Source organism: Perna viridis, chromosome 2, assembly GCF_037379345.1.
Source record: "Perna viridis isolate PV_CMFRI_1.1 ecotype Kerala chromosome 2, ASM3737934v1, whole genome shotgun sequence".
Classification (NCBI taxonomy): Eukaryota; Metazoa; Mollusca; class Bivalvia; order Mytilida; family Mytilidae; genus Perna; species Perna viridis.
The window spans coordinates 34,339,187-34,367,163 of NC_142446.1; the positions used below are offsets into that span (position 1 = coordinate 34,339,187).

Consider the following 27,977-nt stretch of genomic DNA (forward strand, 5'->3'; position numbering starts at 1 on the left):
ACGGCATTGTTTAACGACCAACGAAGCAAAACAGGATATGTCTTTTAAATGGAAGGGTAATCGCACCCAATATGGCGGCCACCTGACGTATTCCAGCAGGACATGAATGGACTATGCGAAAGTCATTAAATTAAATTAAAAGTGCTAGGTGATATTGGAATTAACAATATTTGCTTTAGGATACATGTTAAATGAAAAGTGAGATAAACAGTAACTTTTTGTATCGATAATATCTAAGTTTGTTCGCCGATATAGGTGACTTCAGTGTGGAGTCCCGAGATTGTATATTGACAAATGTTTCAATAATGGAATAATACTGGGTTATTTTTCAATAATTTCAATGACATTTTTGGATTAATTGTTTCAAATGGCTGAGAAAAAGTCGAAGGTAAGGAAAATTATTGATACGAAGCTGTCGTCTGCTCGTTTGGATCGATAGACTGCAGGACATGCATTAAAAGGGATAAAAAAAACTTTAATAGGCTAAATTAAATGTATATACGTATGAATAGTTCATCAAATATTTATATTTCAAGGGAAGATTATTTTCCTTTTAATCTTGTATGGAAGCAAGATTGGGCAAAATGAAACATATAGCGGGATTCAGTGTACGAAACAATATCACCAAACCACAGTACCCTACATGCACGTGAACTTTCATGTCGATAGTTTCATGCTTAATTTAGCTTGCATTCCTGGGCTTTTTGTGGTTAGGGTAAGGTGAAGTATAATCACTGGTAGATGAAAAGGACCAGTAATATTCTAGGCTTCAAGACAACTAAATTGCTAATACGAAATACATAATTGAAACGAGCAACAACATATGAAATGGTTCAAAAAAGTTTATTCATTTTTTATTCATTCAATATGTTGTCAAATAACTTAATTAAAAAGATGACATTCATGACAACATTACTACATTGCTTTGTTTTATATAGCTATCAGTAGAAAACATAATAAATCCATTAACTTAAATGAGTCAATATATTCTAGACAAATGGATTAATTGCTACTTGGACGACCATTTCTATAGTGCCAATTTTGTTTAATGAGAAAGATAGCTGCATTTTATTTAATAACAAAATTCGGTCTAGATTTTGGTCCGGATACAAGTGTAGATGAAATGTTCATTTATATGATAGTGCGATATTCTCCCATTCGTCATAACTAAACCTCAAACTTATACGAATAACCGAAGTATTATACAGGTGCTCATTTTACAAATTGCTATTCAGTAGATGATATTGCCAGTTTGTTTACAGCTACATTGTACATTGTGTATAGGCACTATTCCTTTACTGAATACCCTGTTTCTCTCCATTAGTTCTGCTGAAGAGAATTTTTGTTAAATTTAAATTAAAAAATTCCCTTTACTTAGCACACATGTGTCAGTTTATACATGGAATAATATATGATCATGCAATTGTAAGCCTTCCAATGAGTTACATTGCATCATAAGAATTACAGTCACAACACAATAGTGCTGTAGCCGTGAAACTGCAATCCGCAAACATCAAGCTGACGAACTTAATTGAACATCAACAGTTATAATACAGTTCAAAACATGACATACATCTGTAGGACCAAAGCGCTAATCTGGGGTAAATACGTGTATTTTCCTCAATAACAGGACACAAAAGTACAGAATAAAGATAACAACAGCTACCATGATAACACTTTGAACATACTTTGAAGGCAAAGATAATTAATGTTAGATACAAAGGGAAAGGAAAAACATGAGTCCATGAATGTAGACTAACCCCACGGATACAAACTGCACTGTGTTCTGGGGTTTCGACTTCACACTCGTCGGCATTCCATAGCTTGTGAACAGGTGGATTGCTAGTTAGTAGATGTAAATAAAGAAGGAGTTACATGAAGCTATTGGAATCAAATATACACAATTACATTCAATGTTCAATTTTTATTGCTGAACAGCACAATCACTGTTAATTGAAGAACATAATGTCTCTTTGCATAGATGGTTTTGTATTGTTCTTTGTGCCATTGTGAAGGAAATAACAATGAAATAATGTAACTGCTACAATACACTGTACTACAAACACAAGTACAACAAAACATTATCTTTCTAAATTCGTCGTACATGCATGTATACCGGATTTATATATGTACACGTAAAATAAATACTACTTTCAGTATACATTGTAACTAGCGATGTAGGTTACTTGTGAAATCGAATGTGCAGCCACATGACGAACCCGGAAAATGATTATACACTCAAAAGTATGCAATAATCAGATTCTTAGGGCTTTTATGTGATTCATTTCTTAATCGTTTTTTTTTTGTTGCAAATTTGTAAAGAGCTATACAGTTTTGAATGGATTATCTAAAGATCTCTTTCATTGTGACATAATGGGATTAGTATATTTACATGTACACTTTAGAAAAATGAGTGTGTGTTATAATACACATTCCGGGATTGTTAGTTACATTTGTAAACACCATAGTTGGACTCTATAATGGAGTAATATAAATAAAATTTCTTAAAACATGTTTATAATCAAGAGATATGGAATTAAAAAAAGACCTCATATGACGTATATTTAAATCAAATGTACTTGTACTTTTTTACACCTTAAGATAATCTACGTAGCCTAAGGAAAAAATGAATACAAATATTCTAATGAGATTAGATCGATATCAAGTACGTAATTACATAAAATTACATGACATTTAAAACTCTTACATGTATGTTTTTGCTATAAGTTTCGGACAATTACATGATTTAAAGTGTATATTTCATGAAACGAGGATTTTGACAAAGATTATGGTCTTAACAATATAATTTGTTGTGAAATTGGATTTAAAGACCGCTAAAAATATTGTCCCTACCGACGGGAAATGACCCTAATTACATAGTACAGTAAACATACATATACACATCCATCCATCCTTAATGATACGGTATGATTTTATGAGTTCGCAGTTACAAACATAATTTGCGAAGCTGTTGACTATTCTTTTGGTTATATAAATCTCTACGCCTTCGATCTTCTTTTTCTCATGCCAAATGCCAATTAAAATTCTATATAATCTGGCCTTTCAAGTACGTGTGGGTATTTTGAAGTGTCCAGTTAAATTAATCATACATGTATCTTTGTTTATCCTTCTCTATGCCTCTGATGAAATGGTTTTTCGGTGTTCTTTGTTTAAATTTTACATATAACTTCTACTACAATTCATCCTCCACAGTCGATACATTAGTTCATATTTCTGAGCATATCTACTTCAATTCATGAACGGAGGCTCGAAGAACTTCTACAGTTTAATAGTCTTTGATGGAAGCAATTTACGCCGATATGAAAAGCCAATGGCAAACTTTTTACCGATTATTTTACAAGCTAATGTAATTTCACAAACTTCCACATTAGCTGTGGCTGCAAAATATATTTTTTTCTTGGCGTACTCCATTTGTATACATGTACTTATATAGCAGGTAACTGGAACATTCTATACTATATTCAGCAACAATAAACAAAACTTCCAAGTAAACTAAATAACATAAATCATTAGAAATGTGTTTGTTTGAAGCCCTTTGACAAACAAAGTTAACCTAGGTTTACTTGATGTATATAACAAACTTCAGTCTAAATTTAAAGGAATTTTATTACAACAACCTGTGAACTTCCCTGTAACATCAATTGATAATGGTTTATGGGTTTAACACAAGCAGTTACTTTTCCAACCGTCGGTATTTAGCCCAGATTTTTTTACTTTGCATGTGATGAATCTGGTATCTGTTCTAACCTCGTTTTTTTCTGTACGCATTAAAAGTTTAAATAATGCCTAAGTAAAGACAGATTTAGTTTTTTAGGAAATTTTGTGCTCTGCATTTTGTTGGTCGTGTGTTAATTTCAGTGTTCTCGTCAGACTCCCTATAACTCTTCCATTGAATGTAACTATACACCGGAGTATTTCATGTACAAAGAACTTGCCACAAAATGTTGACACAAAACAGCAATGTCACCTTACAGGTTTTATATTTTAATTTGACCTCAACACATTAACATTATTAAAGTATAATAAATGGGTTTTATAGAGTGTTGGTTTTTTTTCATGACTCAAGAACATAAAAATATACAATTTCCAGAACAATAAACTGAGTTTTAATTTCCTTTATAGTTTTTCTTTTACAATCGACAGTGTTAAAATCTCTTATCTTCGAATTTCCCAAATGTTTCATAGTACTTTATGTTGAAATATTTCCCCTCGTAATTTGACCTCTTCGCGGATGACCTCTCTTGCTTAAGGTCACGAGACATTACAGACGTAAAGATATGTATCAGCCCAATAGGGTGTGAAATTTGAGATTCGATATAGAAATGAGTCCATATTTGCAGTATACGTCAACAACTAAAATAAAGCTTATAAATATGTATCTTTAGGTATATTGCCAATAATCATCGTGTAAAGGAAAGGCTGAATAACTTTAATAGAGTACTTCCCAAAGGACATACTTAATATAGTTGTCTGAACTAATCTCCCTATAAAGTAAGGACGTGCAGTGCAGTAGATAACTCTCCAATTGACGAGACGACAAATTGCTGCACTAAGTTCACATGACTCGTGTCTGGTGATACATATGCGGCCCCAGGGAACAATGTTTTAATTTGAGATAGTTGGTTATAAAGAACAAATGCATAATTGAGTACTTATTTGCAATTAAGACATTTACCAGTGAAATAGAGATGTCGTCGACGTTAGGGAGACAAAGACCCAAATAGATCACCTATAAATATCAGTAAAATTATAATTATGTATCCGGAATGGTTTGCCATTTCGCCTAACTTGGAGCACTAAAAATCTTAATGAGCAATAGATATTAGATAACGTACAAATCAACAAAACCAAAGAAACTTAAACTATCAACTGAAAATATCATTAAACAGAACTGACAGGACTATGACTAAACAAGACTGAGATATCTGATTAAACAAGTCTATGACCTGAGCCTCAGCGGAAAAGGCAAGATTAATGAGGCTTTTAAAAATATTAGAAAAATTTAGGGTGAGGAATTATGAGAAGGTAATTCAGATTGATTTTGTAAGGGACTGATTCTGCGAAACATCATGTTTTAGTCAATTTTAATAACAATTGATTTATGATGATGACCAGAATATCTGTTGTGTTTTATAGATGCCAACTAACCAAGAAAGGACCGTTCCTTCAAAGATATCAGCCTCTGCTTTTGATGATGATGACCGCCATTTTGATGTATCGATAGCAGCAGACGACTCACCTAAACGCAGCAGAGCCGAAGCAAGTTTAAAGGAACTTACAGAACTGAATCCAAAATTTGGAACAAGCACCCTTTCGAAGTCAGCACCCATTGCTGAAAAAGTGGTGAGCTCTTTCTATTTGCCCCCCCCCCCAAAAAAAAAAATAAATAAAAAAATACGAAATTCAGGAACTTTATTTTACAAAACGTATTAAGAGGGAGTCCATGCAAAAACCAAATAGACTGACTGTCAGTGGAAGGCACATGAAATATTTTGTTTTCAAACATTTTTCATCCATTTTGTATCTCGAATGCATCCTCTGTCAAAGTTGAATGGTTTTTTGATTCATTGCAGTGATTAGAGAAATAAATTACTTGGAAAGCATTGGAATTCTTTGGAGATAGAAATAACTACTTAACTTGAGCAAAATTTAGTTGCTTTGTTAGGGAACTTTAAAATCATGTCCACAGCCATCTCGAATGAAAACAAATTTTGTACTTTTTGACCAACATATGATATATCCTTCACATTGGAACAAAAAAAATCAGTGGGATAAAAATTACGCTGTGACACCCATATCAAAGGATCTGCCTGATTTTTACATGGACAGTCACTTAAAAACAGACAAGAATCATTTCAGTAGGTTTTTCTATCAGTTAATTCAAATAAAGATCTGCCTTCTATAGAAGCAAATGTGCCACACATGAGAATCATATGGTTTGCATCATATGATTATCATATAAATCGAGCACCATATGATAATCATGTTTCAGTATACATATGATTATCGCATGATTATCATATGATAATTATATGTTTTTCATAAACATATGATTGTCATATGTTTTTAAGCCAAAATTACCATATGAAAATCATATGATAATCATATGACTATCATATGTTCAATATCATATGACTGTCATATGTTTACCATATGATTATCATATGAATCGAGCACCATATGATTATCATATGTGGTCCATCTGGCTGTGTATTAAGTTTAGGATTTTGATATTTAATTTTGGTTTTCAGTTTTGTTTAAGTGTCAAATGTCAAATTGCTTCCCGTACGTGTGTGCCACTGAAATTCTCAACCTTTGGCGTATCTTTAAAAGTTGACAATTTTCTTTATATGCCATTCAATACTATTGGCCCTGTGTTTTTCATTAATAGATAAGAACATATTTTGATAACCTGAATATAGTCGTGTAGTTTTCTTATTTATTCACCTTAAATTAATTTTAAATACACCAATGTTTACTTTCTACAAAATTCAAAGTGGTTTCAATTTTATCCACAATGGACTGACAGTTTGCTTGTCACACTTAAACCTGAACAAAAACATGTATCGTTTAATTTTGACTTTTCGAAAAGGAAACGTAAATCTCAAATCATATTCGTGGGAATGTTCATGAGTAGTTGAAAAGAACATTTATATTTAAAACATATGCATGATTCACTACAATAACCACTGCATGAAACTTCATTATCCTCAAAGGTATTAAATCTGTTCTAATCCAACAGCATTTCTTAATCACTGTCGTTCAAAATGTCAGATCCAAGATCCATTAAAATACATTTGTAAGTATTGGATTACATATGCATTCAAAAAAAACATTGCAATACCATTAATACCGTTACAGAAGAAACGCGGTAAACTACAGCGGTTTATCTTCAGTAAACAGGTTTGTCATGAGCTGGAAATCACTTTTCTGTATATTTTGTTCAAATTCGTTTATGAAATATTGTGCAGTCGATAGGGTTTTATTACTGGATAACACCTATAAAATATATATCCTGTCACTTGATACTTTAATGCAAATATATTTATAGATACAATGTAGTGTATACATGTATATTAAGCACTGCTGGTTTCGCAAGACAAAATTAGACAAGACTACACAAGACAAATACTTCATTAAGTCTCGAATCTCTTTATGTTTTTAAAGATCGGATGTAATAGAATTGTTCTCGCTAAATTTTAAATATTTGAATGTACCAAAATGTGGCTAGTTTTTAAAAGGATAGCTCAAGTGTTAATAGCAATAGTTACTTTTAATAGAGATTTCATTACAGAATTAAAATTTCAATTTAAAATTTTAACGAGTTTTCTGGGATCGTTTTCTCCTAGTACATGTACATGTGATTTTTCTCAAATGGATATGAAATTAGCCACAGCGTAAACAAAATCTGCTTTTCTACATCACCTCAGATTTACATCAGAACCAAATTTGTTTTTAAAATGAGGGAAATATGGCTTTTAAACCACTGTTCATATATTTATGGACAGTTTTCAATTATAGTTTAAAATTCACAATCCAATTTCACATGTTTTTATAAACACAATTGCAACACCTTCACTAAATTTGCAATCGTAGCACTTAAGTGATATATACATGTATATGGTTTTACTGTTCATTATACTGGACACATACATGTACATTTTATACACAGGCCATACCACATTAACACGAACACATTTGATGTATTTCTCTATGTAAAGGGCAGTTTGTACCTACCTATTCAAGTAAACATATCTAGTTCATTTACTTAATTTTTTTTCACCAAATAGTAGATCTATAAGTACACATAAGTCTTATTTGAGGTGACCCGCTAACATTGTAGTAATACAAATGAATTTTGATCATACCACAGTTTAACTGGTGCCATAGTTGCAATTATTAAAGAATCAATGAAAAAGGGTATTTTAAAAAACATTTGAAATCCTACTTTAATCTCATGTTTGAAGGCAACCAAATTTTAGTTTTTCATCTGTTTCCCTTCTAGGCTGCAGCTCTCAATGAGCAACAGACGGCAGATGAAAATGGCGTCACAAACGGCACGACGGGAAATGACAAAGATTCTGAGGCGCCATCTAGTGAGTTTTCAGACGAATTAGCCGCTTCAACTGGATCATTTGAACTAAGTGATGTTTCATCCTCAAGCAGCAGTTGGGCAAAATTTGCCCAGTCGAATTTTCAAACTAAAGGTTGCCATAGTTACAGCTGTTCGGCACTGCAACAGCCTCTATTACCTAAGAAAGATAAAGGAGACATACTGGTAAATTGCCAAAACAAAGATGCATTAATCATATGCCTTGCTCCGAAAAGCAAGTTCTGTCAAAATAACAGTTGGTTTTATTATCTGAAACGTTTTCACAGTAACGCAATGTACAAAGTTGAATGACATAGTCAAATACTTACAGAAAAAAATCTATTTCACAAAATTTCAGGCTTGATAATCAGTCGTACAAATGGTACCTAATTGCCAAACTACGTTTATTGGTCAAGAAAATCTAAGGTAGCATTTTAGCCTAAAAGAAAAAGCTCGATTGATTGATTGATTGATTGTTGGGGTTTAACGTCCGAGCAAGAAAAAGCTCGAAACAAAAATTAATAAGTAAAGAATGTAATTGCAAAGATTAAATTTGATAATCACCTCAAAACAATCGAATGGGAAACCATGAGAAATTGTTATTAAATGAAACATTGACCAATATTATTGTCACAATATATGCTATAAAGTTTCCCAATTTGGTTTGTTTCAGGCGTCTCTGGCGTCATGGGTTACAATATTAAGAATTATGGGAGATCTTCCTGATGCTGATCTAGGTGATACGCTGGCTGTAGCAGGTGTAAGTAAAATACAACTTGGATATATTGTATCAGTTGTTCTTTTTTAACTTTGTGTATTTCTCTTCTTTTCTTTTCATCCACATCTCTGCTCCATTATACAATTACTGTTTTCTAAGCATTGAATGATGTTTCAATCTACCGTTTTTGTACTGTTTAACATTGCCATCTTTGTGCAATTGAGCCTCAAAATATGGCAAATATTCCTCACAGAAAATTAAAAATGGCATGATCTAATAAAAAAGACGATTCAGTGCGATTTAGAGAAATGTTTAAAAACTACAAAATGACTTGAAATTTGAAAAGGTGAAATCAGAGACGAAGAGGATAGTGGCAATTGATTATATCATAAATATTACAAACTATATGATACATGATTTACTCTTTATAGACGGCACCGCCAGTGGTAACAACAGTAAGAGACTTTTTCCAAAAGAAGTATTCAAAGAAAGAGGTCGAGGAAACCATGAGACGATACTCAGAATTAGTAAGTATTTTATTCTATTTGCATTATGACTGAATTTAGATGACTTTGTTACGTTGTAGCATGTCGTTTAGTTCTGAATTCAAGTTTTATTCAAATCCTGTTTAAGAAAAGTGTATATGGTATTCACTTATAAATAAATACATTGCTGTAAAATTGCAGTTCAAAGACCCTGCTCACTCTGGTATTGCCAACTTGCCATTCTTGCCAGACAGAAGTGGTGGTATGTTAGACAAAGTACAATATGTTACAGCACTTGGAATATACAGACCAGAAATTAGGTAAAAACCACGTCCAAAATATTTATAAAATTCCAGCCTAGTTTTATAACAGTCAATTCAATTAGCTGATTGTCGTGTTCATTCTTTTGATAAAACAAACATTGCTTATAAAGTTATAGATGTCATTGATGTACTAGTCTGAATCGGTAATTAGTTTAAGTGTTTTCATGGATATGAGCCTGAGTTGAATTCTTGTCAATCTGTCATAAGTAAATATTTCGTCTTTATTTCAAAACCAATATCATCAAATCTTTATTATTTTCGCATAAACCATTTTAAACCTCCCATGCTTTAGGCGAAAGTATTAACTTAAACGGATATGCGTAACAATACATGTTTGATAAAATATTACTCATTCTCAAAATTTGCCATTTCATTGACAGTTCAACGTTAAATAGCTGATTTGAAGGACACTCTAATGTCAAATGTTACCTCCAATTTGACCTTTTTAAAAACCTCAAAATGTTTCCATTGCGTTGTATTAAACCATTTATATTATTTAAAAGTCTCTTAAAAGTTAGAAAAAAGTAAATCACATGTAAGGCTTTTTCATATGTCTTATCAAGACTCGCACGTATGTTGGTCCTATATTTAAAGTGTTTTATTATATAATTGTTTTCAGAGATGAATTGTATTGTCAGCTGTGTAGACAACTTACAAACAACCCATCCAGAAACAGTACGGTGAGAGGATGGGTTTTATTGAGCTTGTTTGCTGGAAGTTTTGCTCCAACAGAAAAGGTATTCAGTACTTTCTTATACAAATATTGTTCACATGAATTTCCCCTTTACTCAACTTTACCAGTAATTCAAGTGATTTTCAGAAGAAATTCACTTAAAATTAATTTCATGGAAATTTTTATATGAAATTTACATGAAGACTCAATTTACATGCATTAAATGTGAATATGTCCATTTTTGCTCTATACAGGTGAGAATCATTTGAAACTCGTATTAACATCTCCTTGCGAAAGAATTACTTTCATATTTTTTCCGAATAAAAAAAATCCAAATTGTCTACTGTGCTTACATCTTCAATCAAGTTTATATTCATGATCGGAAACAAAATAGAATTATTGACTTTCGCAAAAACTGTTTTCGATAGTATTAGGCTATGAACTATGTATGAAAGTGATTCTTTGGACTGTACATTTATTTTCAGTTTGGTCCTTGTTTCTTACAATTCCTAAAAGACAGTTCTCCAGTATTTTCTGAGAAGGTCGAGCGACTAGTCAGGCGCACCTTTATATCGGGGACAAGGGGATTCCCTCCAAGTTGGCTGGAATTTCAGGTATGTAGTTAAAACAATATTGACATGAAATACATGTAAAAAACACAATGTTCCGATTTTATCATTTTTATTTTAGCTTTGAAACAAATAATAACGTTTTAGAATCTTGAATAGTTAATTCATCAAATTTTCATTAATCGGAATTTTTTTTTTTGGTCAAATTTGTTTGAAGTTATATATTCATGTAATTCTGCTCATTCATTCTATTTTAATATTTTGGTTGCATTGTTTTGTCTACGGATTTTCCCTTTCATGAACTTTGATATATCTTCTTTTTCCAAGTTGACATTTTCGACATTACTTAAAAAATTAACAATAAAAATCCATGAATTTTAATTAAGTTTTCAAATATAAAGTCAGATTTCTACAATGTTTCTCTTTTTTGTTACGGTTTACACGGACTTACTTTATTCATTCATTGCAATTAACACATTATTTTTTTTTGTATTTAGTAGTCATACTCATCCTTGGGTTGTTTACTTATTTGAAACGAAATTTCTCTATTTCCTTGCAGGCAGCTAAAAATGGTAAACCCATCTTGATTCCAATAGCCCTGATGAACAACCACCGGATGTTAGTAACAGCTGATTCAGTAACCACTGTCCAGGAGCTGTGTCATCAAATTTGTGATAGAATTGGTATTAATGATGATTCTGGATTCTCAGTATACATCACACTGATGCAAAGAGTAAGTAATAGATCACTGCGTGTTTGCCTGTTGGTAAGAATGAAGTACAATGTATATCTTGAACAATCTTTTTCAATATAGTATTAACTGATAGAATTATTTCTATTACAGGACTATCTCACTAATCAAGAGCGTTTTAGTTTTCTTAAAGTGGTACAAGATCAAAAATCTTGATGAAACAAAGTGATTGGATTTGATGTCATTCGTCCTTTAAAAATAGTTTTTTGTAATAGAAATCTTCCCACATCATTTAAAAAGAAGAAGTTTAATCACGCACTGTCCTTCTTAATCTATCTCGATTCAAATCTATTGGCAAATACAATTTAAAATATAAGTCCTTGTCACTTTCTTCTTATATCGACTTAGAAACCAACGAGTTTAAACATTTGACAATCGATCATTGTAATCTCTATTTGACAGTCTATAAACAGCTGCTGTCATATATTAAATCATTTGCTTATACAAGTGGTATTACAATGAAACACACTAGGACATGTACAAATACACATAATGGCAATTTACAATGAAACACACTAGGACATGTACAAGTACACATAATGGAAATTTACAATGAAACACACTAGGACATGTACAAGTACACATAATGGCAATTTACAATGAAACACACTAGGACATGCATGTACAAGTACACATAATGGCAATTTAAATTATCAGTATAAACTCATTCCTTTTCTTAATATACATAAAACAACAAATGATCGACTTTACAGTCCTCACTTCAATTGACTTGAATAGCGCAAACAATACAAAATGCAGCTTTACATCTTTCAGATTCATTCATATTTGTTAATCAGAGACCTTGAGCTTTTCATGACTCTTTAATTTCTGATTAACTTTTTTTCTGCTGATAGATTTTTGCGTATAACTGGCGTCAAAATTGGTGACTAGTATCACTTAATCGATCATTTTTGAAATCCAGTATTTGTGTAACAATTATTCATAATTTTCTATACGCAATTACTTTGTTATTTTTGATAGCATTCAACTTTAAGGCGTAATGTTTACTATCAACAATGGCCTCATAAAATTGAATGATTTCTCCAATTCAGTCAGTGATTAAAACACATGTGACTTTTTTCTACTTGGCAGAATAAAAAAGTTCTTGTGAGAGATTTTCACATTTCTGAGGTTGCTACTAACCGACCGTCTTTCTAACTAGTCTTGATTAATTGTCCCTCCTTTATATGGTAAAATTTAGATTTGCACATATTTGCCGAAGCTTGTATGTTAAAAATCTAAACTTGACCGTATGTAGTGGAGAAACAATTTAAACCACTCCTTTCTGGAGGTAAATCTATATGTTACCACGCACCGTTTTATAATCGTATTGCATTTTATCGCCGAATATTGAAACTTCGTTGGAATACACAATTATCTGGAATAAGCAGAGTTTTGATTTTTTTAGTTATGCAGTGTCGATCAATGTTTTCACGTCATTGCCTTATTCCAATACTAAAGTACCAATTATATTATATTGCAAGTTTAGATATGCAGTCCACGTGTTTCAAGGAGTTACCTCTCTTTAGTAGCATTAATATCAAACACAAATGAAAATCGAAATAATATTGAATACAAGAAAAAGTATCGAAATAGAAAGCCAAACCTAGCACCAATACAAGGAATGGAACCTTCAAATTTTATAAATTTGTAATACTGCAAATTACGATGACTGATATATGAAATGATTACTGACTACTAGGTTGGTGAATAACCGTCGAAAACGTTTGGTCAACAGCAATGGCATCGAACCAAATGGTTATTAAACACATAAGTAACTATCATATAACATTGAAAATTTCGATATGCTGTACACAGTAACTTTCATCAGCAGCAGTAAAATCAAACACGAATGAAGATCTAAATATTGTATACAAGTTCCCCAAAACATAAGTATGGAAATAATGATTAATAAAGCAGAAAAAAATGTATAGAAATCCAATTTTATTTTTTTTCAATTTATAATTTAAGAAAATGGAAATATTGATTTGACATTTATTCATGTTTAATAATATACTTACCAACAGATTTCTTGTCTGGGACATGGACTTCATAGAATTATGGATGCTGTCGCAGAATGTGAACAAAACACAAAACAAATGGGAATGAGAGAAAGTAGTTCTGCATGGAGGTTATACTTCCGGAAGGAATATTTTGTGCCATGGCATAATGCAAAATTGGACGAAGTTTCTACAGAACTGGTGTATCATCAAGTGATGCGAGGAATCTCAGTCGGTGAATACAAATGTGATAAGGTATTTTGTTTTCTATAGATTTTTTTTCTGAAAAAAAAAGATTATTCTCGAAGTATTTAAGAAACAAGCCACTAAATATTTTTACCTTGTTGTCTAAAGAGTTGTAAGTTCCCAAGGACTGTAAGTTATACTAAGTCCTTCTTTTACCCCGCATCGAATGAGAAAAAAAGTAGTTAGGAAATACAAATGTGAAACACTGTACGTCATTATGGATTCCCACCGTCGATTTACATTGAAAATTATGGATCAGCACATTTGCTTTAATAAAGCATGTATGATTATTAATAATACAGTTTTATAATGGAGATAGATTTGAAGTATTTGTCCTGGTACTTACCTCTATGATATTATACGAACATTTGTATCAAATACTGAGTTATCATATTATAGAAGTAAATTATATTTTTTTTACGTTTGTAGGAGGAACTACTAGTCTTAATGGCTGCTCAACGATATTTTTGTGAATCTCAGGACAATTATGAACGTATGAATCTGACAACGTTTTTGAAATCATGGATTCCAGAAGAAGCTAAGAAAGATAAAGAACTGACTTATTGGGAGGAAAAAGTGAAACAGGCTATAAGGGAAGAATTTCCAAAAGAAAAGAAAGTTTCTGTTGAATCTCTGCGAGCAGATATTGTGACGTATGCTAAAAACAAGTGGCACTGTCAATTCTCGAGGTTCTACGATGCCTCCAAAGTTGTTTCATCTACTATGACATTACAGAATGGCATTGTTGGTGTTAACTCTAAACAAATTGATATTATGGACGATAAAGAAAATGTTCGAAATCATTTAAATTTTCTGGAAATAGCACAAGTTTCAAGAACACGGTAATGTAACTAATTCATATTAAATTTAAGGTTCCACTAGAAACAACCAACCTTATATGTAGAGAGGGCTAGGAAATTAGTTAAAAAGAGAAATATACTTTAAAACATGAGCAACGTCTATGCGACATCGTTTAAATTCAGCCTATCGTACATGTTGAATATTGTTATTTGACAACTCTTTTTTTTAATTTTGTAGAATTACAGAAACACTTTGTTATTTTAAAGAACTATACAGTTTTGAAAAAAGTGGTTCGCTTGAATACTATTTGCCACATTTTTCTCTACTATATTTATTAAAACAATTATCTAACTTACCTATTTAACGAACCTGGAGTATTTTTAAGATGTACAATATGCATTTGCAGGCATTCAGCGACGATCACTACATTAAGCGGTGAAGACTACGTAGTTCATTCCAATCATTCCGAAGATCTTCATTCCCATCTCACAGCATTCTTAGACGGTCTCAGACGTAAATCAAAATTTGCTATAGTTGTACAGGACTCTTCCCAAATAGGTAATGCCTAAAAAATCTTTGATTACTTTTAAGAACTGGATTCTTCTCAGTTTGGTGAGAGGATTAACTGTACGGAGCGCTTCTTGGATGGATTAGCGGTTGAAGTACGCTCTTTTACTGGACTCTTATCAATTAGGATATAACAGTATTGTATTAAACTTTGACGCCTTCAAATCCCGAATTCTAAGTGACATTTAAACATATTAAATGCTTTTATTCCATTTTAATGTAAAAAGGCAGAAATTGCAACTGCAATCGCGAAAATAACACATGCACATGGCTGAACAATTGAGTACGTTAATCTTTAAACTGATACCCTAATACTAAATATGTGACTTTGTGTCAAGGTCGTTAAAACTGGTGTTTTTTATTTTAAAGAATAAATTCAGAAATTCATTTTCAAGCAAACTGGGGTGGTCTTGAATGGCTTTCAGTTAGACATTTCATTAATGACAATAAAAAGTAATGAATAATTATTTTACTTTACAAAGAAGACTTCATACAGCCATATTAAAATTAGATAATTTTCCATTTTTGGTAGAGAATGCTAAAATAAAAAAAAACGCGAAAAAAGCAGATATCAAAATAATTAGTAATTCCAATACCTCATTATAGTACTTGGTGGATAACCATTTTTACTTTGTCTATACTATGCATTCTATGTTTTGTTAAATTATAACTCCTATAATGTACATGCTGATCCATAGGCTTAGTGAATTACATTGAGCTTTTTATCCGCACAATTTACCTTCGTACATTCAAATAAAGGCTGTTGCATTTGGACTTCACACCTTAACATTTTGGGGATTTAGATCTTCCTATATATTTGATTCTCATGCTGCTAATGAGAGGGCACTCCCTGAAATACGTATACAGCATATCGAAAGTTGCAATATATATGATTGGTATTTTGTATTAAATTTTGCAGACCGATAACCTCTTTCTGGTTTACTTCGTATCACTCGGCAGTGTGATACTCTGCAGTACAGGACGTAGAAAAAAAAATAGTCGGTGCATTCTCAATAAAGTTCCGCGAAGCTGATTTCGTTATCATTTTACTAAATTATATACAGTGGCAGGACTCAATACGGAGTGCAAGAGGTAATAAACCTTTAAGTAACGAATGTATTCTGGCTTATCATCAAATTTCTCAGATTGTGTATTGTTCTGGTTTCAGAAGGTGCAATAGGTGTAAATGTGTCAAAAGGAGACTTAATTATACTAGATGGAATTTACGAAAATTATGTTGAAGCAGATGTTATGACGGGAACGTGCAAACGTACAGACAAAATTAGTCTAATGCCCCGTGATCTGCTGTATGTACTTCCAACGACAGAGGAACCTGCAGCTGATTCCATGGTTCGTATGATATGAAACGTCATTTTTAAAAACGGATGAAAACACACATAAAGTAAGATTTAACTAATGACTGGATATTATCTAACAGAATATAAAAATGCATATAACACAATTGTTTAATTTGATATTATTCAAACCAAAACATTCCCTAAAAAGTTACAAATGTTGTGCGAGCTGCCATTTTACACTCTGACTTTTTGTGTGAATCAATCCCCATACATCTGCACACTTCAAAGGGAATACATTCCACCTCCACACATTAGAATAGGAAGTGTTCCAGGTTGATTGAGTGAATGAGTCATATTCGACATGCTGATTTTTTTAAACTGTGTTTTACTTGATTTTCCGTGCAGGGAATGTTAATTATGCAGCTGAAGAAAGATCCCTCTGTGTTCATTAGTTTGACAGCCAATGAAAGGATCGAGCACACCTTAGAAGCCTACTCAAAAGTACATTTTAGGTATGTCTTGTGATGTGTCACTATCTCAACTATGCAATGAAACTGGTCATTTTGTTGTGAGGAAAACATGGTTGTGACTAACCGGTGTGTAAATTCAATCATCATACCCAACACTGAAAACAAAATTCTCAAAGATTTATTTCATTAAAAAGTTACATTTCAATCGTGTTTGCTTTGAAATCTTAGTTTTTAAGCAAGCAAATAAATGAAACAATTTGAAGTATAATTTATCTTACACATTTATTTCAGACCCTCTAGTGATAATACAGTGACGAAGGTACTAAAACAGGTGTCATTCAGGAAAGAAAAGACCTCTGTAGCCTGGTTGTGGTCTAAAGACTCCATCAAAAAGCCCCTTCTACGCAAAACAGCATATAAGGAAGAGCTTAGAGCGACGAGTTGTCGATGCTTTTTAGATATCCTTTTGCATCATATTGAAATTTTTAAGAGATTTTTTAAAAATATATGGCAATAATGACATTGATGTTTCATGAGCTAGGGAAAGGTAATGCGATTTCTTCAATTGATTTTCACTACTATATTAAGTAGCTGTCTTCGTAAGAATCATGCAAAATCTGAAAAATGTGATACACCCCAAAAAGGCTACATATTTTTATTTTTGTAATTCAGTTATTTTATGGGTCTATATTATGAAATGTATAATTATTCATTCAAATCTATCTGCTCTTAAGAGATTATCAACATTAAAATTCCAACAGATTCTATTGTATTTGAGTGTCATTTACAAACTTATATCCCTTAATTTTGAATTCTGCAGTGCATTCTATACAATTTTTATCTCATATGAGCACGGATTATTGGAAAAACCAAATGTTAATTTATGCTTACTGACGCATTTTAAACAAAATATAAAAAAAAATAAAAATATGTAGGCTTTCCAACCATGTATCACATTTTGCATGATTCTTAGCTGGAATGCTACTCATATGACATATTTCTAAATGCATACATATAATGTTAATTTGTCTGTCTGGAGTATGTAGGACATGTCTAATACGGTAGATGTTGGGTTGTTTAACTATTAGTTGCTTTCGCTGACAAGTTTTATAATGACTTTTCAAACCTCTTCCCCGTGATTTAAAAATAATAATTGAGATAGTGTCTATATTTACCCTTAACTAAACCACCTATTCAGCAATATATGGGGGATATCCAAAATAAAGATAGAATTCCAGATCCAGAATTGGTCAATAGATATGTAATTGATCCAGCTATCAGGAGTGTATGTACAATAAATATTCAAGACTTTAAAGTTAACGTTTATGTATATTCAATACATGATATTGAATAGGATGTTAAACGTTTAGTTTTGTGTGCAATTTGTCTTTCTTGTACAAAATATTTATTGATTAAATGTTAATAAATGTATCATATTTTATAGTTTTTATCAACCCATCACTCTACGGCAAACTGGGCCTAACAGCATATAAGTTTTTTTATGTCGTTTATTGTATCACAACATTTTTATTGCTTTATTTCATTGTCTTTTCTTTCAATAGCGGCATATACGAGAAGAAGTGTTCTGTCAAATCACAAAACAACTTACCAATAATCCAGACAAGTAAGTGGCTGGTAAAGTACTGGTAGAACAAAAGTAAAAGCTGATCTTTTTCCTTAAAGTTGAAATGCACAATGCGTCTTGCGTATGTTGTTTTAGACATCATTCCAAACTATGATAATGATTTCATACAATGAATTGCCCGTATACACTTGAAGTCCATAACTACATCTATCCTGCAAAAATGATTTAGTTTATGAAAATAACTGTTCGTCTTTAAAAAAAAACTTTTTATAAGGATAACTGTACAAAAAATGTATTCAACATACATTTATTTATTCCTGACAAATATATGATTAACAGTGTTACCTAACACTAATTCAAAAACAAATCAGAGTTTTGTTGACTTGTGGAATGGCAGTAAATGATATATTTTCTCTCTATCTTCAGAGCAAGCGAGGATAGAGGATTCAAATTATTCTATTTCCTTGCTTCCACGGTAGCCCCAAGTTATGAACTGACGCAACATATAGAGGCATTTCTGAAAGGAAACAAACACCCACTAGCAAATATATGTCTTGACAGTCTAAGAAGAACTAAAGAGTAGGTGTTTTCATTACCATATTATTTACTTTAACCTCTTTTATTTCCTTATATGTATATAAATGCTTAGCCATTTGATGAATGTTTTTAGATAATGCTTTTGAAAATATACTTATAAGATAATAATAGAACAGTTATTACTAACCTTGCACTTTCATAGAAGTAACATTTATACAACGATTGCAACATGTTTTCCATACTTTGAAAACACCAAAAACTTTTGTTTAACAAATCTTGTTTCATGTGTTAAGGCATAGATTCCACTTACAAGCATTAAAGAACAAAATAAAAAAACACATGGGAAAAATTGTAAAGGACTACTAATTTATTTATGACAAATGAGGTACTCATAAGGAAATAATATTATTCCGAAAGGCATGATTTTGAATATATATATTGTCATGTGTTGTTACCTGCACTAAAACAAAAAAAATCAAATTAGCCCTAAAATTTGTATGTGCTACTTTATTTACAGTCATTTAGAATTATTATAGTATTTATACAAAATTATTCATTACAATATTTACATTGTAATCTTATCTTTGCATTTATGTAATGTATATGCTTATATTAGATACGGGTTACGCAAATCACGGTAAGTGTTCGCCTTTGTGTTTTATATTTTATATAGTTCGCTAGTGGTAGAAAGGTCGTTTCAGATATAGCTCAAACGCATGTTAATACTTCCTTTTGTGGTAGCAAAAAAACACCGTTCACTTGTGTCTTGCATTATTTATCACACATTTTGTTGATACAATTTATCAAAATTCCTTTAAATATGTTAAGGAAGAAGGGTTAAGCTGCATATAACACAATGATACTAAAAAAAATCAATGTCAATAAGAATCAAACTATTATACAGGTATTTATGGTGTTGGTTATTTGACAAGTTATGACGTCACACTTTGGTCGGTTGTGAAAATTGAAGAATATAACCGCTAGTTCAGTGAAACCTATCATTTATAAGTGTTAACTTTAAACCTATATCTTTCGGCGTTTACTTTGCCATGCTTTTGCTTTACAATGTAGGCATAATTGCTAACCTTTTTCAGAAATAATATTGTGGTACAAAAGTTTGATACCGCCTCAGTAATATGTAAATCAGTTTCAAGAAATACTTATTTTCAAGTTAGTTGGATTTGAATAAGGTATAAGGATAAAACTATGAGTGACCAGCAGAAAGACGTAGCATTTTTTTATTTTCTTCTTTCAGGGACGGGTGCAGAAGATACCCACCACATACTATGGAACATGAAGCCTTCAGTTCTTCAAATCAAAAAGTGTCAATTAAGATTATGTTTCCCCATGGTGATAATCAGGTACATGTTTGTTAGCTCTGATCACAGTCTCGAAGTAATATAATTGACAATCGTCTGGTTCGTATTAACTGCGGGGTAGTTTTTGTGATGCCCTAAATCATGTTCATGGTCAACTCCACTGTTCAAACGAAAAAGGTCTACAAAATAAATCGCTCGTTAGCTTTAGAAATTATTTGCTTACATCCTTCTCAGACTACATTGATAAAATTAAATCTTGCATACTTGACGTTTTTAAATTTCGAAAAGTGTAGTACAGTCTATCTTACTTTTTAACAGAAGTTCGAGATTGATCCCACATTACGAGTTGGAGCCTTTAGGAACATGATCGCCAACAAGATCGGTCTAGCTGTGGCAGAGGATTATGGGATTTTCTTCGGACTTAAAGAGAGAGGTTCCGAACTTTACTACTCATCCTTAGCTGTGTGTTCGTATTATTCACCAATCATACTCCCATTCTTCACTGTCATGTGATTGTGTTTTCGTATACCAATATTTATCTTTGTAAGAACCAGTATGATTTTATACATACCTTACTAACCATGTAATAGAAAAGAAGTAAACTTGAAAGGGTAAAGTAGAAAATGCATTTTAGTTTCTCTATGTCGTTTGAGAAAGACGTGTAGCTGATTGGATAGTAACTTGTATTAATTTCAAATTTCCAGGTTGTTTTTGTATGTGTGACGATTTTAAAACTGCTCTGAGAATGATTGAAATTGCTAACTTTACTGGTTCTTACGAAACATTCTGAGTAATGTTTTTTCTCCTGAAAAAGATATATTTTAGTTGTAGACACTTTTAGGCGAATAAGAAAATAAATAAAAATAAATGGTCAATTTATTCACATGACAGTTCATCAATTTCTGGTAGCAAAGATATACATGCTTATACATCTCATTGTTACAGATACCAATTATGACCATCTAGGTATAAAATTAAGCTTAAATTTTACCTGTCGTGATTTTTTGTTGCTCCAAATGGATAATAACAAATGAATGGATCTATCATGCTGTGATTGTGTGTAATTTTTTAATGAATGGTGCTACAAATTGGTTAAATTGTATGTGATCTGTGTGGAGAATCGGCTTTGGAACTGTTGCTGCTAGTATTTCTTACTGCACTTACTTACTCTCGCTTAGCCTTTGTAAAATGTTTAGATACGAATTACGAATGGTCATATTTAAAAAAAACTACTACGATGTTTAAAACAAGTTTTTTTTTAAGAATATGTATGTAAGCCTTTTTATGATCGAAGTTACAGCAATGTTTTATATCAATTTGAACAAAAATGTTATTTATTTATGATAAGGAAAAATTCGACGACACAGATTTTCAAGAGGTATTCGAACACTGGATCTAGACAAAATGGTTTAATTTGCTTAAAGCTTATAGGCTTAAGCTTTAATTGCAATTAAAATGTAAAATACAAAAGTTAATTCCTATACAACGAAGGTCTTAATATGTCAGTGTTCTTCTGATCTACCTCTAATGTATTCCAAAGTACCCATTATGTTTGCATTTAATTAACGGGTTGTAGATTTCGTCCAATCTCTAGTTCAGAGTTAGAACAAAAGTGTGTAAATATTAGAAAAATCGTAAATGCTTGTTCATTACAAAAGTCAAACCTAACTTTTTTCAATGTTTTTAATTAAGTTATACCTACCAGTTATATATAAAAAGAACTAAAACTGATCATTCAATGATGTAACATATATTTATTTGGTATGTAACTAAATAAATACTATATTTACTAAAATTTATATGCGACATACATTTAGGTGGTTTGTAACTGAAAATCCTTAAAATATGTACAATTTCACACAATAGAAAAAAAAACGAAATGCAACCTTTTAATACTAAACACGTTCTGAAGTTAAAAGTATACTTGCACATAGTGGTTCGTTCTATATTCATTACTGTTGTAACTAAATTGGCGTTTTGTAGTTCTGTGCAAAGCTCTTTACTATATTTTAAAATTAGTTTCGTTAGATTTACTTTTATTCAACATAATAGTCATGTCATAGTAAGCCTTTAGACTTTGAATTAATGTAGTTGCATCTGTATATTTTATCAAAAGTAGAATTTAAATGTTTTCACAATAGGACACAAAATATTTAATTTTGTCACAATCTTTTTTTCCCTTTTTTTCTAATATTGTAATATAAAAATAGATATGATTGTGGCCAGTAAATGTGCAGTTATATAAATGTACAATGCTTGAATGAATGTGTTATAATTTTAAGCAGACAGCTATAGAAAAGTTATAGGATAATGGAAGTAAAAATCACTTATAATGACGAAACAAGATGCGTCAATAAAAATGATCCTGTTTCAATATAACTCACTGTTAAAAGTGCTGTCGTCTTGTTTTAGTGATGAATGCAAGAGAAACTGAATACTTCATGGATTCTCTGACACACGTTGAACGGTTCTGGTTGGGATCTATAGAACCAGGAGGTATGGTAGTCTATACTTTCCACTAGATCTTTATGTTCAATGAATATCAGAAATAATTGCGATGGTTTTATTATTGTGTGAAATGCGACGGTCTTAACATCGAAATATAAACACATTATATGTGATATTTAAGAAAATAACAAACGTAAAAACCGGATTGTTTTACTGAAGTGACCAAATCGCAATAACTTATTTACGAAATAATGTAGTTACTTATGGTATGTATTATCATATTTTTTCTGGGAAAGACCGACATTGTTATAGATTAAACTAGAAAAAATATGCTCAGTAATATTATACCCCAACGCCCCCATGTTTTGACCTCCATGTTGATTTGGATCAAGTCTGAAGATGCTCAATTGTACCATATCACGAAGATTTTGCGAAAGTTTCATTAAATTCCAGTCAGTGGGGTAGAAGTATAAACGGAAAAGAGATGGTGTCCCCCATGTCCCCAAATTTAGTCCATGTTTCGCTATGTGATACCTTCAAATAGGTTTGAATCAAAATCCGAAACAGGATTTGTACAGTTGGAATATGTAAGAAAAGATTACATGATAGTTTCATTTCATTCTATTCAGTGGTTTAAGAGGAGTAACGGATAAGAGATGCACCCTTGTGTAACGAAAGGAAGGAAGGGTGGATACCCTTTTTGCTATATACTCCCACTTTGCAATAATGATACTGCAGTTTGAAGGATGAATTGTGAACAACGTTTAAAAGCATGTAATGATGTAGACGTGTATTTGTCTTTTATCTTTTTGTCATCACTATATTTCTATGGATTTTTAACTATTTGAAAACTTTGAGTTAAGAACCAACCGCCGTTGCTCTTCTCAATTTTACATAAGGATTCAATCACTACAGTTATTGACAAATATGATATGTTAACAACAGATGATAGTTAAATCTGAACATTGTTTTAGCTGCAGAAAACTCCAGTCAGTCAGGGCTAACGGTCTTTTTCATGAAGAAAATTTGGGTTGATGCTGTACCTGGTGAGGAATTTCTTGCTGATATTCAATTTCATTTCCCTCAGGTTTGTTTTTCATAACTTGATAGTGTATTTTTGTCGTTTGTGATATCAGTAATCTTATGACGTGTTGTTTTTTCCACTAGTTGGTAATTTGGTTCAATTTATGGTGTGAATTGTATGCAATACTTTTGTTGCTTTATTTTCAAAATGTGCATTTAATGCTTGTAACCTAGTTTTTTAATACCTTTTTTAGTAATGAAAGTGTAAAGCTAAGACAAGAGTAAGAATATAAAATATATTTTCATTCATAGGTAAACATCAAGCAATAAAAGTTCTTCTTTAATACTAAAATTTCAAAGTTGACATGATCTCTCAATTTATATTAGGAAGTGCCAAACTACCTTCGTGGTTACCATAAATGTAAACTAGAAGAGACTGTACAGTTATCAGCATTGTTATATGTAGCACAGTGTGGAAAGGACATGTCGCGGTTGCAGAAATTACAGTTAGTGTATATAATTGTTGAACTGAAATTTTTGCAGTGATCAATTTGGAATCGTGATTTCGTGGGTCAGTGGCCCTCAAGTTTTATCAACAATGTGTCTGCTATAGAAATCTTTCCATTTTTATATGGACATTGACACTTGCCCCCTGATATCCTCCAAGATCCGTATTGATTACTGAGTGTTTATGTACATTTCATTATCAAAATTAATCTTTGTTTTTTGTATCTTGTTTTTTTTTTGGGGGGAGGGGGGTTATTAAAACGACAATGTACTCGAAAATAATAAGGATGTAGAAAAAATAAAGTTATCATTAATTTAATTACCAATAAAAACAATGTTTACCGTGTTGTATTTTTTAATAAGAAAACTACTTTTAAACGTTAAATTAATTGCAATGCCAGTTTTTGTTACATATTCATATGAAATGTAGATTTGACATATACTTACTTTTTTAGACAAGATCCATCCTTTTTGATTCCTGCGACTCTTTGTAAGGAAAAACAAAACAGCGAATGGTTTGCTGTAAGTATCTATCAACAAGGACACAGGAAGAATTGCATTATTTACTTACACATCATACATAAATGGAATATTTTTTTAATTAAACATTTTAAATTAATATTGATCTATTGATGGCTTATTAACCAGGAGAGGTGATAAAGACACACTTTGAATATGTGATTTGCAAAATCTAGTATTCCTAACATCATATTGTTTACAAAAATTTCTATCGAGATAATGCGTCATTCAATATAACTTTTAATAAAATTACTCTTTCAAATACATTTGTATTGCAGATGATAGAAAGTTGCCTAACCAAATATAAGTCATTAGAACAGGATGATGCTAAAATAGAATTCCTTAAACTGCTGAGTGCGTTGCCGACTTATGGATCTGTTTTCTTTGAAGTCAAGGTTTGTTTGGGATATATATTTATAACTATACAAGTAGATAGTTTCAACTCTTTAGTCAAATAAAGTTTCTCTTTGAATACTACTATTGATGATGTATAATTGTATAAAACAGATTGTATAAGTTTTACTTCGAATTGAATTTTGAGAGCCTTCAGGAATAGCGAGTTTGGGCGGGAAAGGGTGCGGAAATATTTTTTCCTTAATGATTATTCACGTAATATACTTTATTTGTAGCAACGAAGTGTGAAAACGTATCCAAAACACATATTGCTTGCTGTGAATAAAGACGGGGTTATCTTTCTTGATGCAAGTAACAAGGTAAGTAATTGTATCACACTATCAACTATTCCTTCTATTACTGATGTATTCAACAATATTCAGATGCAAAATGATTTTTTTTACATATATTCACGTAATTGATGATTACATTTTATTAATGATCATTGGCTTTGAAATTATTTTAAAAAAATTTAAGGTCATTATATATGTAATAAAATAATCAAAATTATCTGTTGTTTACAGGGTATTCTTGCAAGATACGGGTATAACAAAATACCAAACTGGGCTTATGATGAAAACTCCTTCACCCTGGTTGTAGGTGAATCATCAGCAGCTGTCAAAATTTATATGGAAACAAACGTGGTAAGTTTAGCTGACAAACAACTTAATTATTCATGATGTTATTTTATATTCACGGGTACAAACTTGTCATACCTAATTAAATTTTATGCAATTAATTTGTATCGACCTCGTTTTATTTTATTCACTAAAACTATATAAGAAATCGGACTTCGATCCGTTTACAGTTTATCACACTCTTGACTTCATATGACTTATTCAAATTAATTAATAAACACAATTTCCTCATCCGCTCAAATTATATGTCATCTTCGATTACTTATGTATTAATTTTGTTTCCTCAATTCTACACTTTCTAATATGTACACGTTCATTATTACTTTCTTCTGTTTGATTTTTTAATCATTCCTACAACATCATTGCATTATATTCTAATAGAATACATGTAGTCAGTAAGTATATCATTTTGGTTGGTTTTGTATTGTATCTTGAAGTTATTAAAGATTAAAATGCGCATTTGACTTTGTAAACTCCAATAAAAGTAAATATTAATTGACAGTAAATTTTTTATATATTTTTCAAGGGACATAATTTAGATGATATAGTTATGTGCTATGTTGCTTGGATGATGAACAAACATATAAAGAAACGCCCCAGTGCTGCCGGAGTGACTGTCGGAGAATCAACTTGCTGATAAAACTACTAATATTTAAATCTGTGAAAGTTATAGATATACCATTTACACATTGAAACTGTTATGTTTTTTTTTATATTTAGATATTTTACACATAACTTGGATAATGCCTGTAGATATAAGACAGATATTTTTCAACACAAATTGATGTTGCTTTATAGAAATTGTTCTTTACGCTGGAGTTCGCAACAAAAACAGTATGTTATAGCATTAACAACACATATATGTATGATAAGATGCAGTTAATTTCATGGTTCTCATGCTTTTGCTCTATAAGTCACATAGGTTACATTTTTTTATTACCCTAAGTAATGTACAAGTTTTATCCAGGTACAAATGAAGCATAACGTTTGTGTTTTTTATTCATATGCGGATCATATTGATGCGTCCATAAAACTGGATGAAGAAGGGTCTGAGAACCAAAAAAATTTAAGCTGACCTTAAGTAATACACGTACTTTGGAACATTTTCTTTATTTTGAACTCGAGTAACTGTGAACATAATTAACCTTTGAATTGTAATCGAAATTTAGTAAAACAAACTTTAACATCTCATAGTTTTAAACTAAGAGGACCACTTCAGCATTTTGGTAATTAGTAAATTCTTTCTCGTCAAGATAAATGTAATAACAACAACTAATCATGTGATTCGTAATAACCTTTTTTATAACTTGATAATTTTTATATGTATACCTAAATTTTGTGCTTAACAGTATTCTAAATGACCGTGTTTTCACAGATGGGATAAAGATATGCATTTAGATTTTTATCTTTTACATTGTCCTGTTGTGTGCAACCAAAATCGAAATTGATATACATAGCACAAAACGATATCGACATACATTTCTTGCTAGCTTACATACAATGGCTACACTAAATGCTTGTAGTTGGATATGAAATTCATAATTTTTTTTTAATTCATATGCAGATGAAAAAAAAAGTTTCGTTGACAGATGTTGTTAGTATGTGAATGGTCAGTACACTGTTATGCCCATTACGGCGATGCTTCGCCTTGTCTTACTGCACATTTTTGGCTACAATTTACATCAAATGTTCTCCTTGTCATCAAACAAAATCGCGTTATACAGACACCTTATCAATTGCTTGAATTCTGTGTGTGTTACAATATTTTCCTTATTTATTTTTGGCAGTATAGTCAGCCAGTTATGTGTTCATATGGGAAACGTAAATGATCGAAAGAAAAATGCTTTAATGTTTTAATTGTGATATCATTTATATATAAAGAATTAAACTTATACTTTAACCAAATTGACTTCAGTTTTTATTTTTAAAGTGCTTTGTATGTATGTAATTAACTTCAGTAGGCATACATGTAATGTAATTTTCATTCACATCCC

The 27,977-nt window shown here is 31.4% G+C and overlaps 1 protein-coding gene across 6 annotated transcripts; it reads left to right on the forward strand.

Annotated features, from left to right (window-relative positions):
* LOC148624769 (myosin-VIIa-like) lies at positions 1-27,888 on the forward strand. 6 transcript variants are annotated; one of them, XM_088567649.1, is made up of 30 exons: positions 1-388; positions 5,158-5,364; positions 8,027-8,299; positions 8,787-8,873; positions 9,263-9,358; positions 9,518-9,636; positions 10,259-10,376; positions 10,798-10,926; positions 11,441-11,614; positions 13,660-13,887; positions 14,308-14,720; positions 15,086-15,237; positions 16,415-16,596; positions 16,950-17,056; positions 17,306-17,472; positions 18,205-18,299; positions 18,577-18,638; positions 19,026-19,178; positions 19,753-19,773; positions 20,392-20,497; positions 20,774-20,921; positions 21,401-21,421; positions 22,868-22,951; positions 23,878-23,990; positions 24,314-24,432; positions 24,889-24,955; positions 25,231-25,347; positions 25,582-25,665; positions 25,870-25,989; positions 26,510-27,888. In XM_088567649.1, the coding sequence occupies exons 1-30, from the start codon at positions 368-370 to the stop codon at positions 26,618-26,620; spliced, it is 3,894 nt and encodes a 1,297-aa protein (XP_088423775.1). In that variant the 5' UTR covers positions 1-367; the 3' UTR covers positions 26,621-27,888. The 6 variants fall into 6 exon arrangements, with proteins under 6 accessions (XP_088423775.1, XP_088423780.1, XP_088423778.1 ...); XM_088567654.1 differs by having other exon boundaries at positions 20,774-20,888; XM_088567652.1 differs by lacking the exon at positions 21,401-21,421 and adding an exon at positions 21,804-21,833 and having other exon boundaries at positions 20,774-20,888.
* The last annotated feature ends 89 nt before the right edge of the window (positions 27,889-27,977 follow it).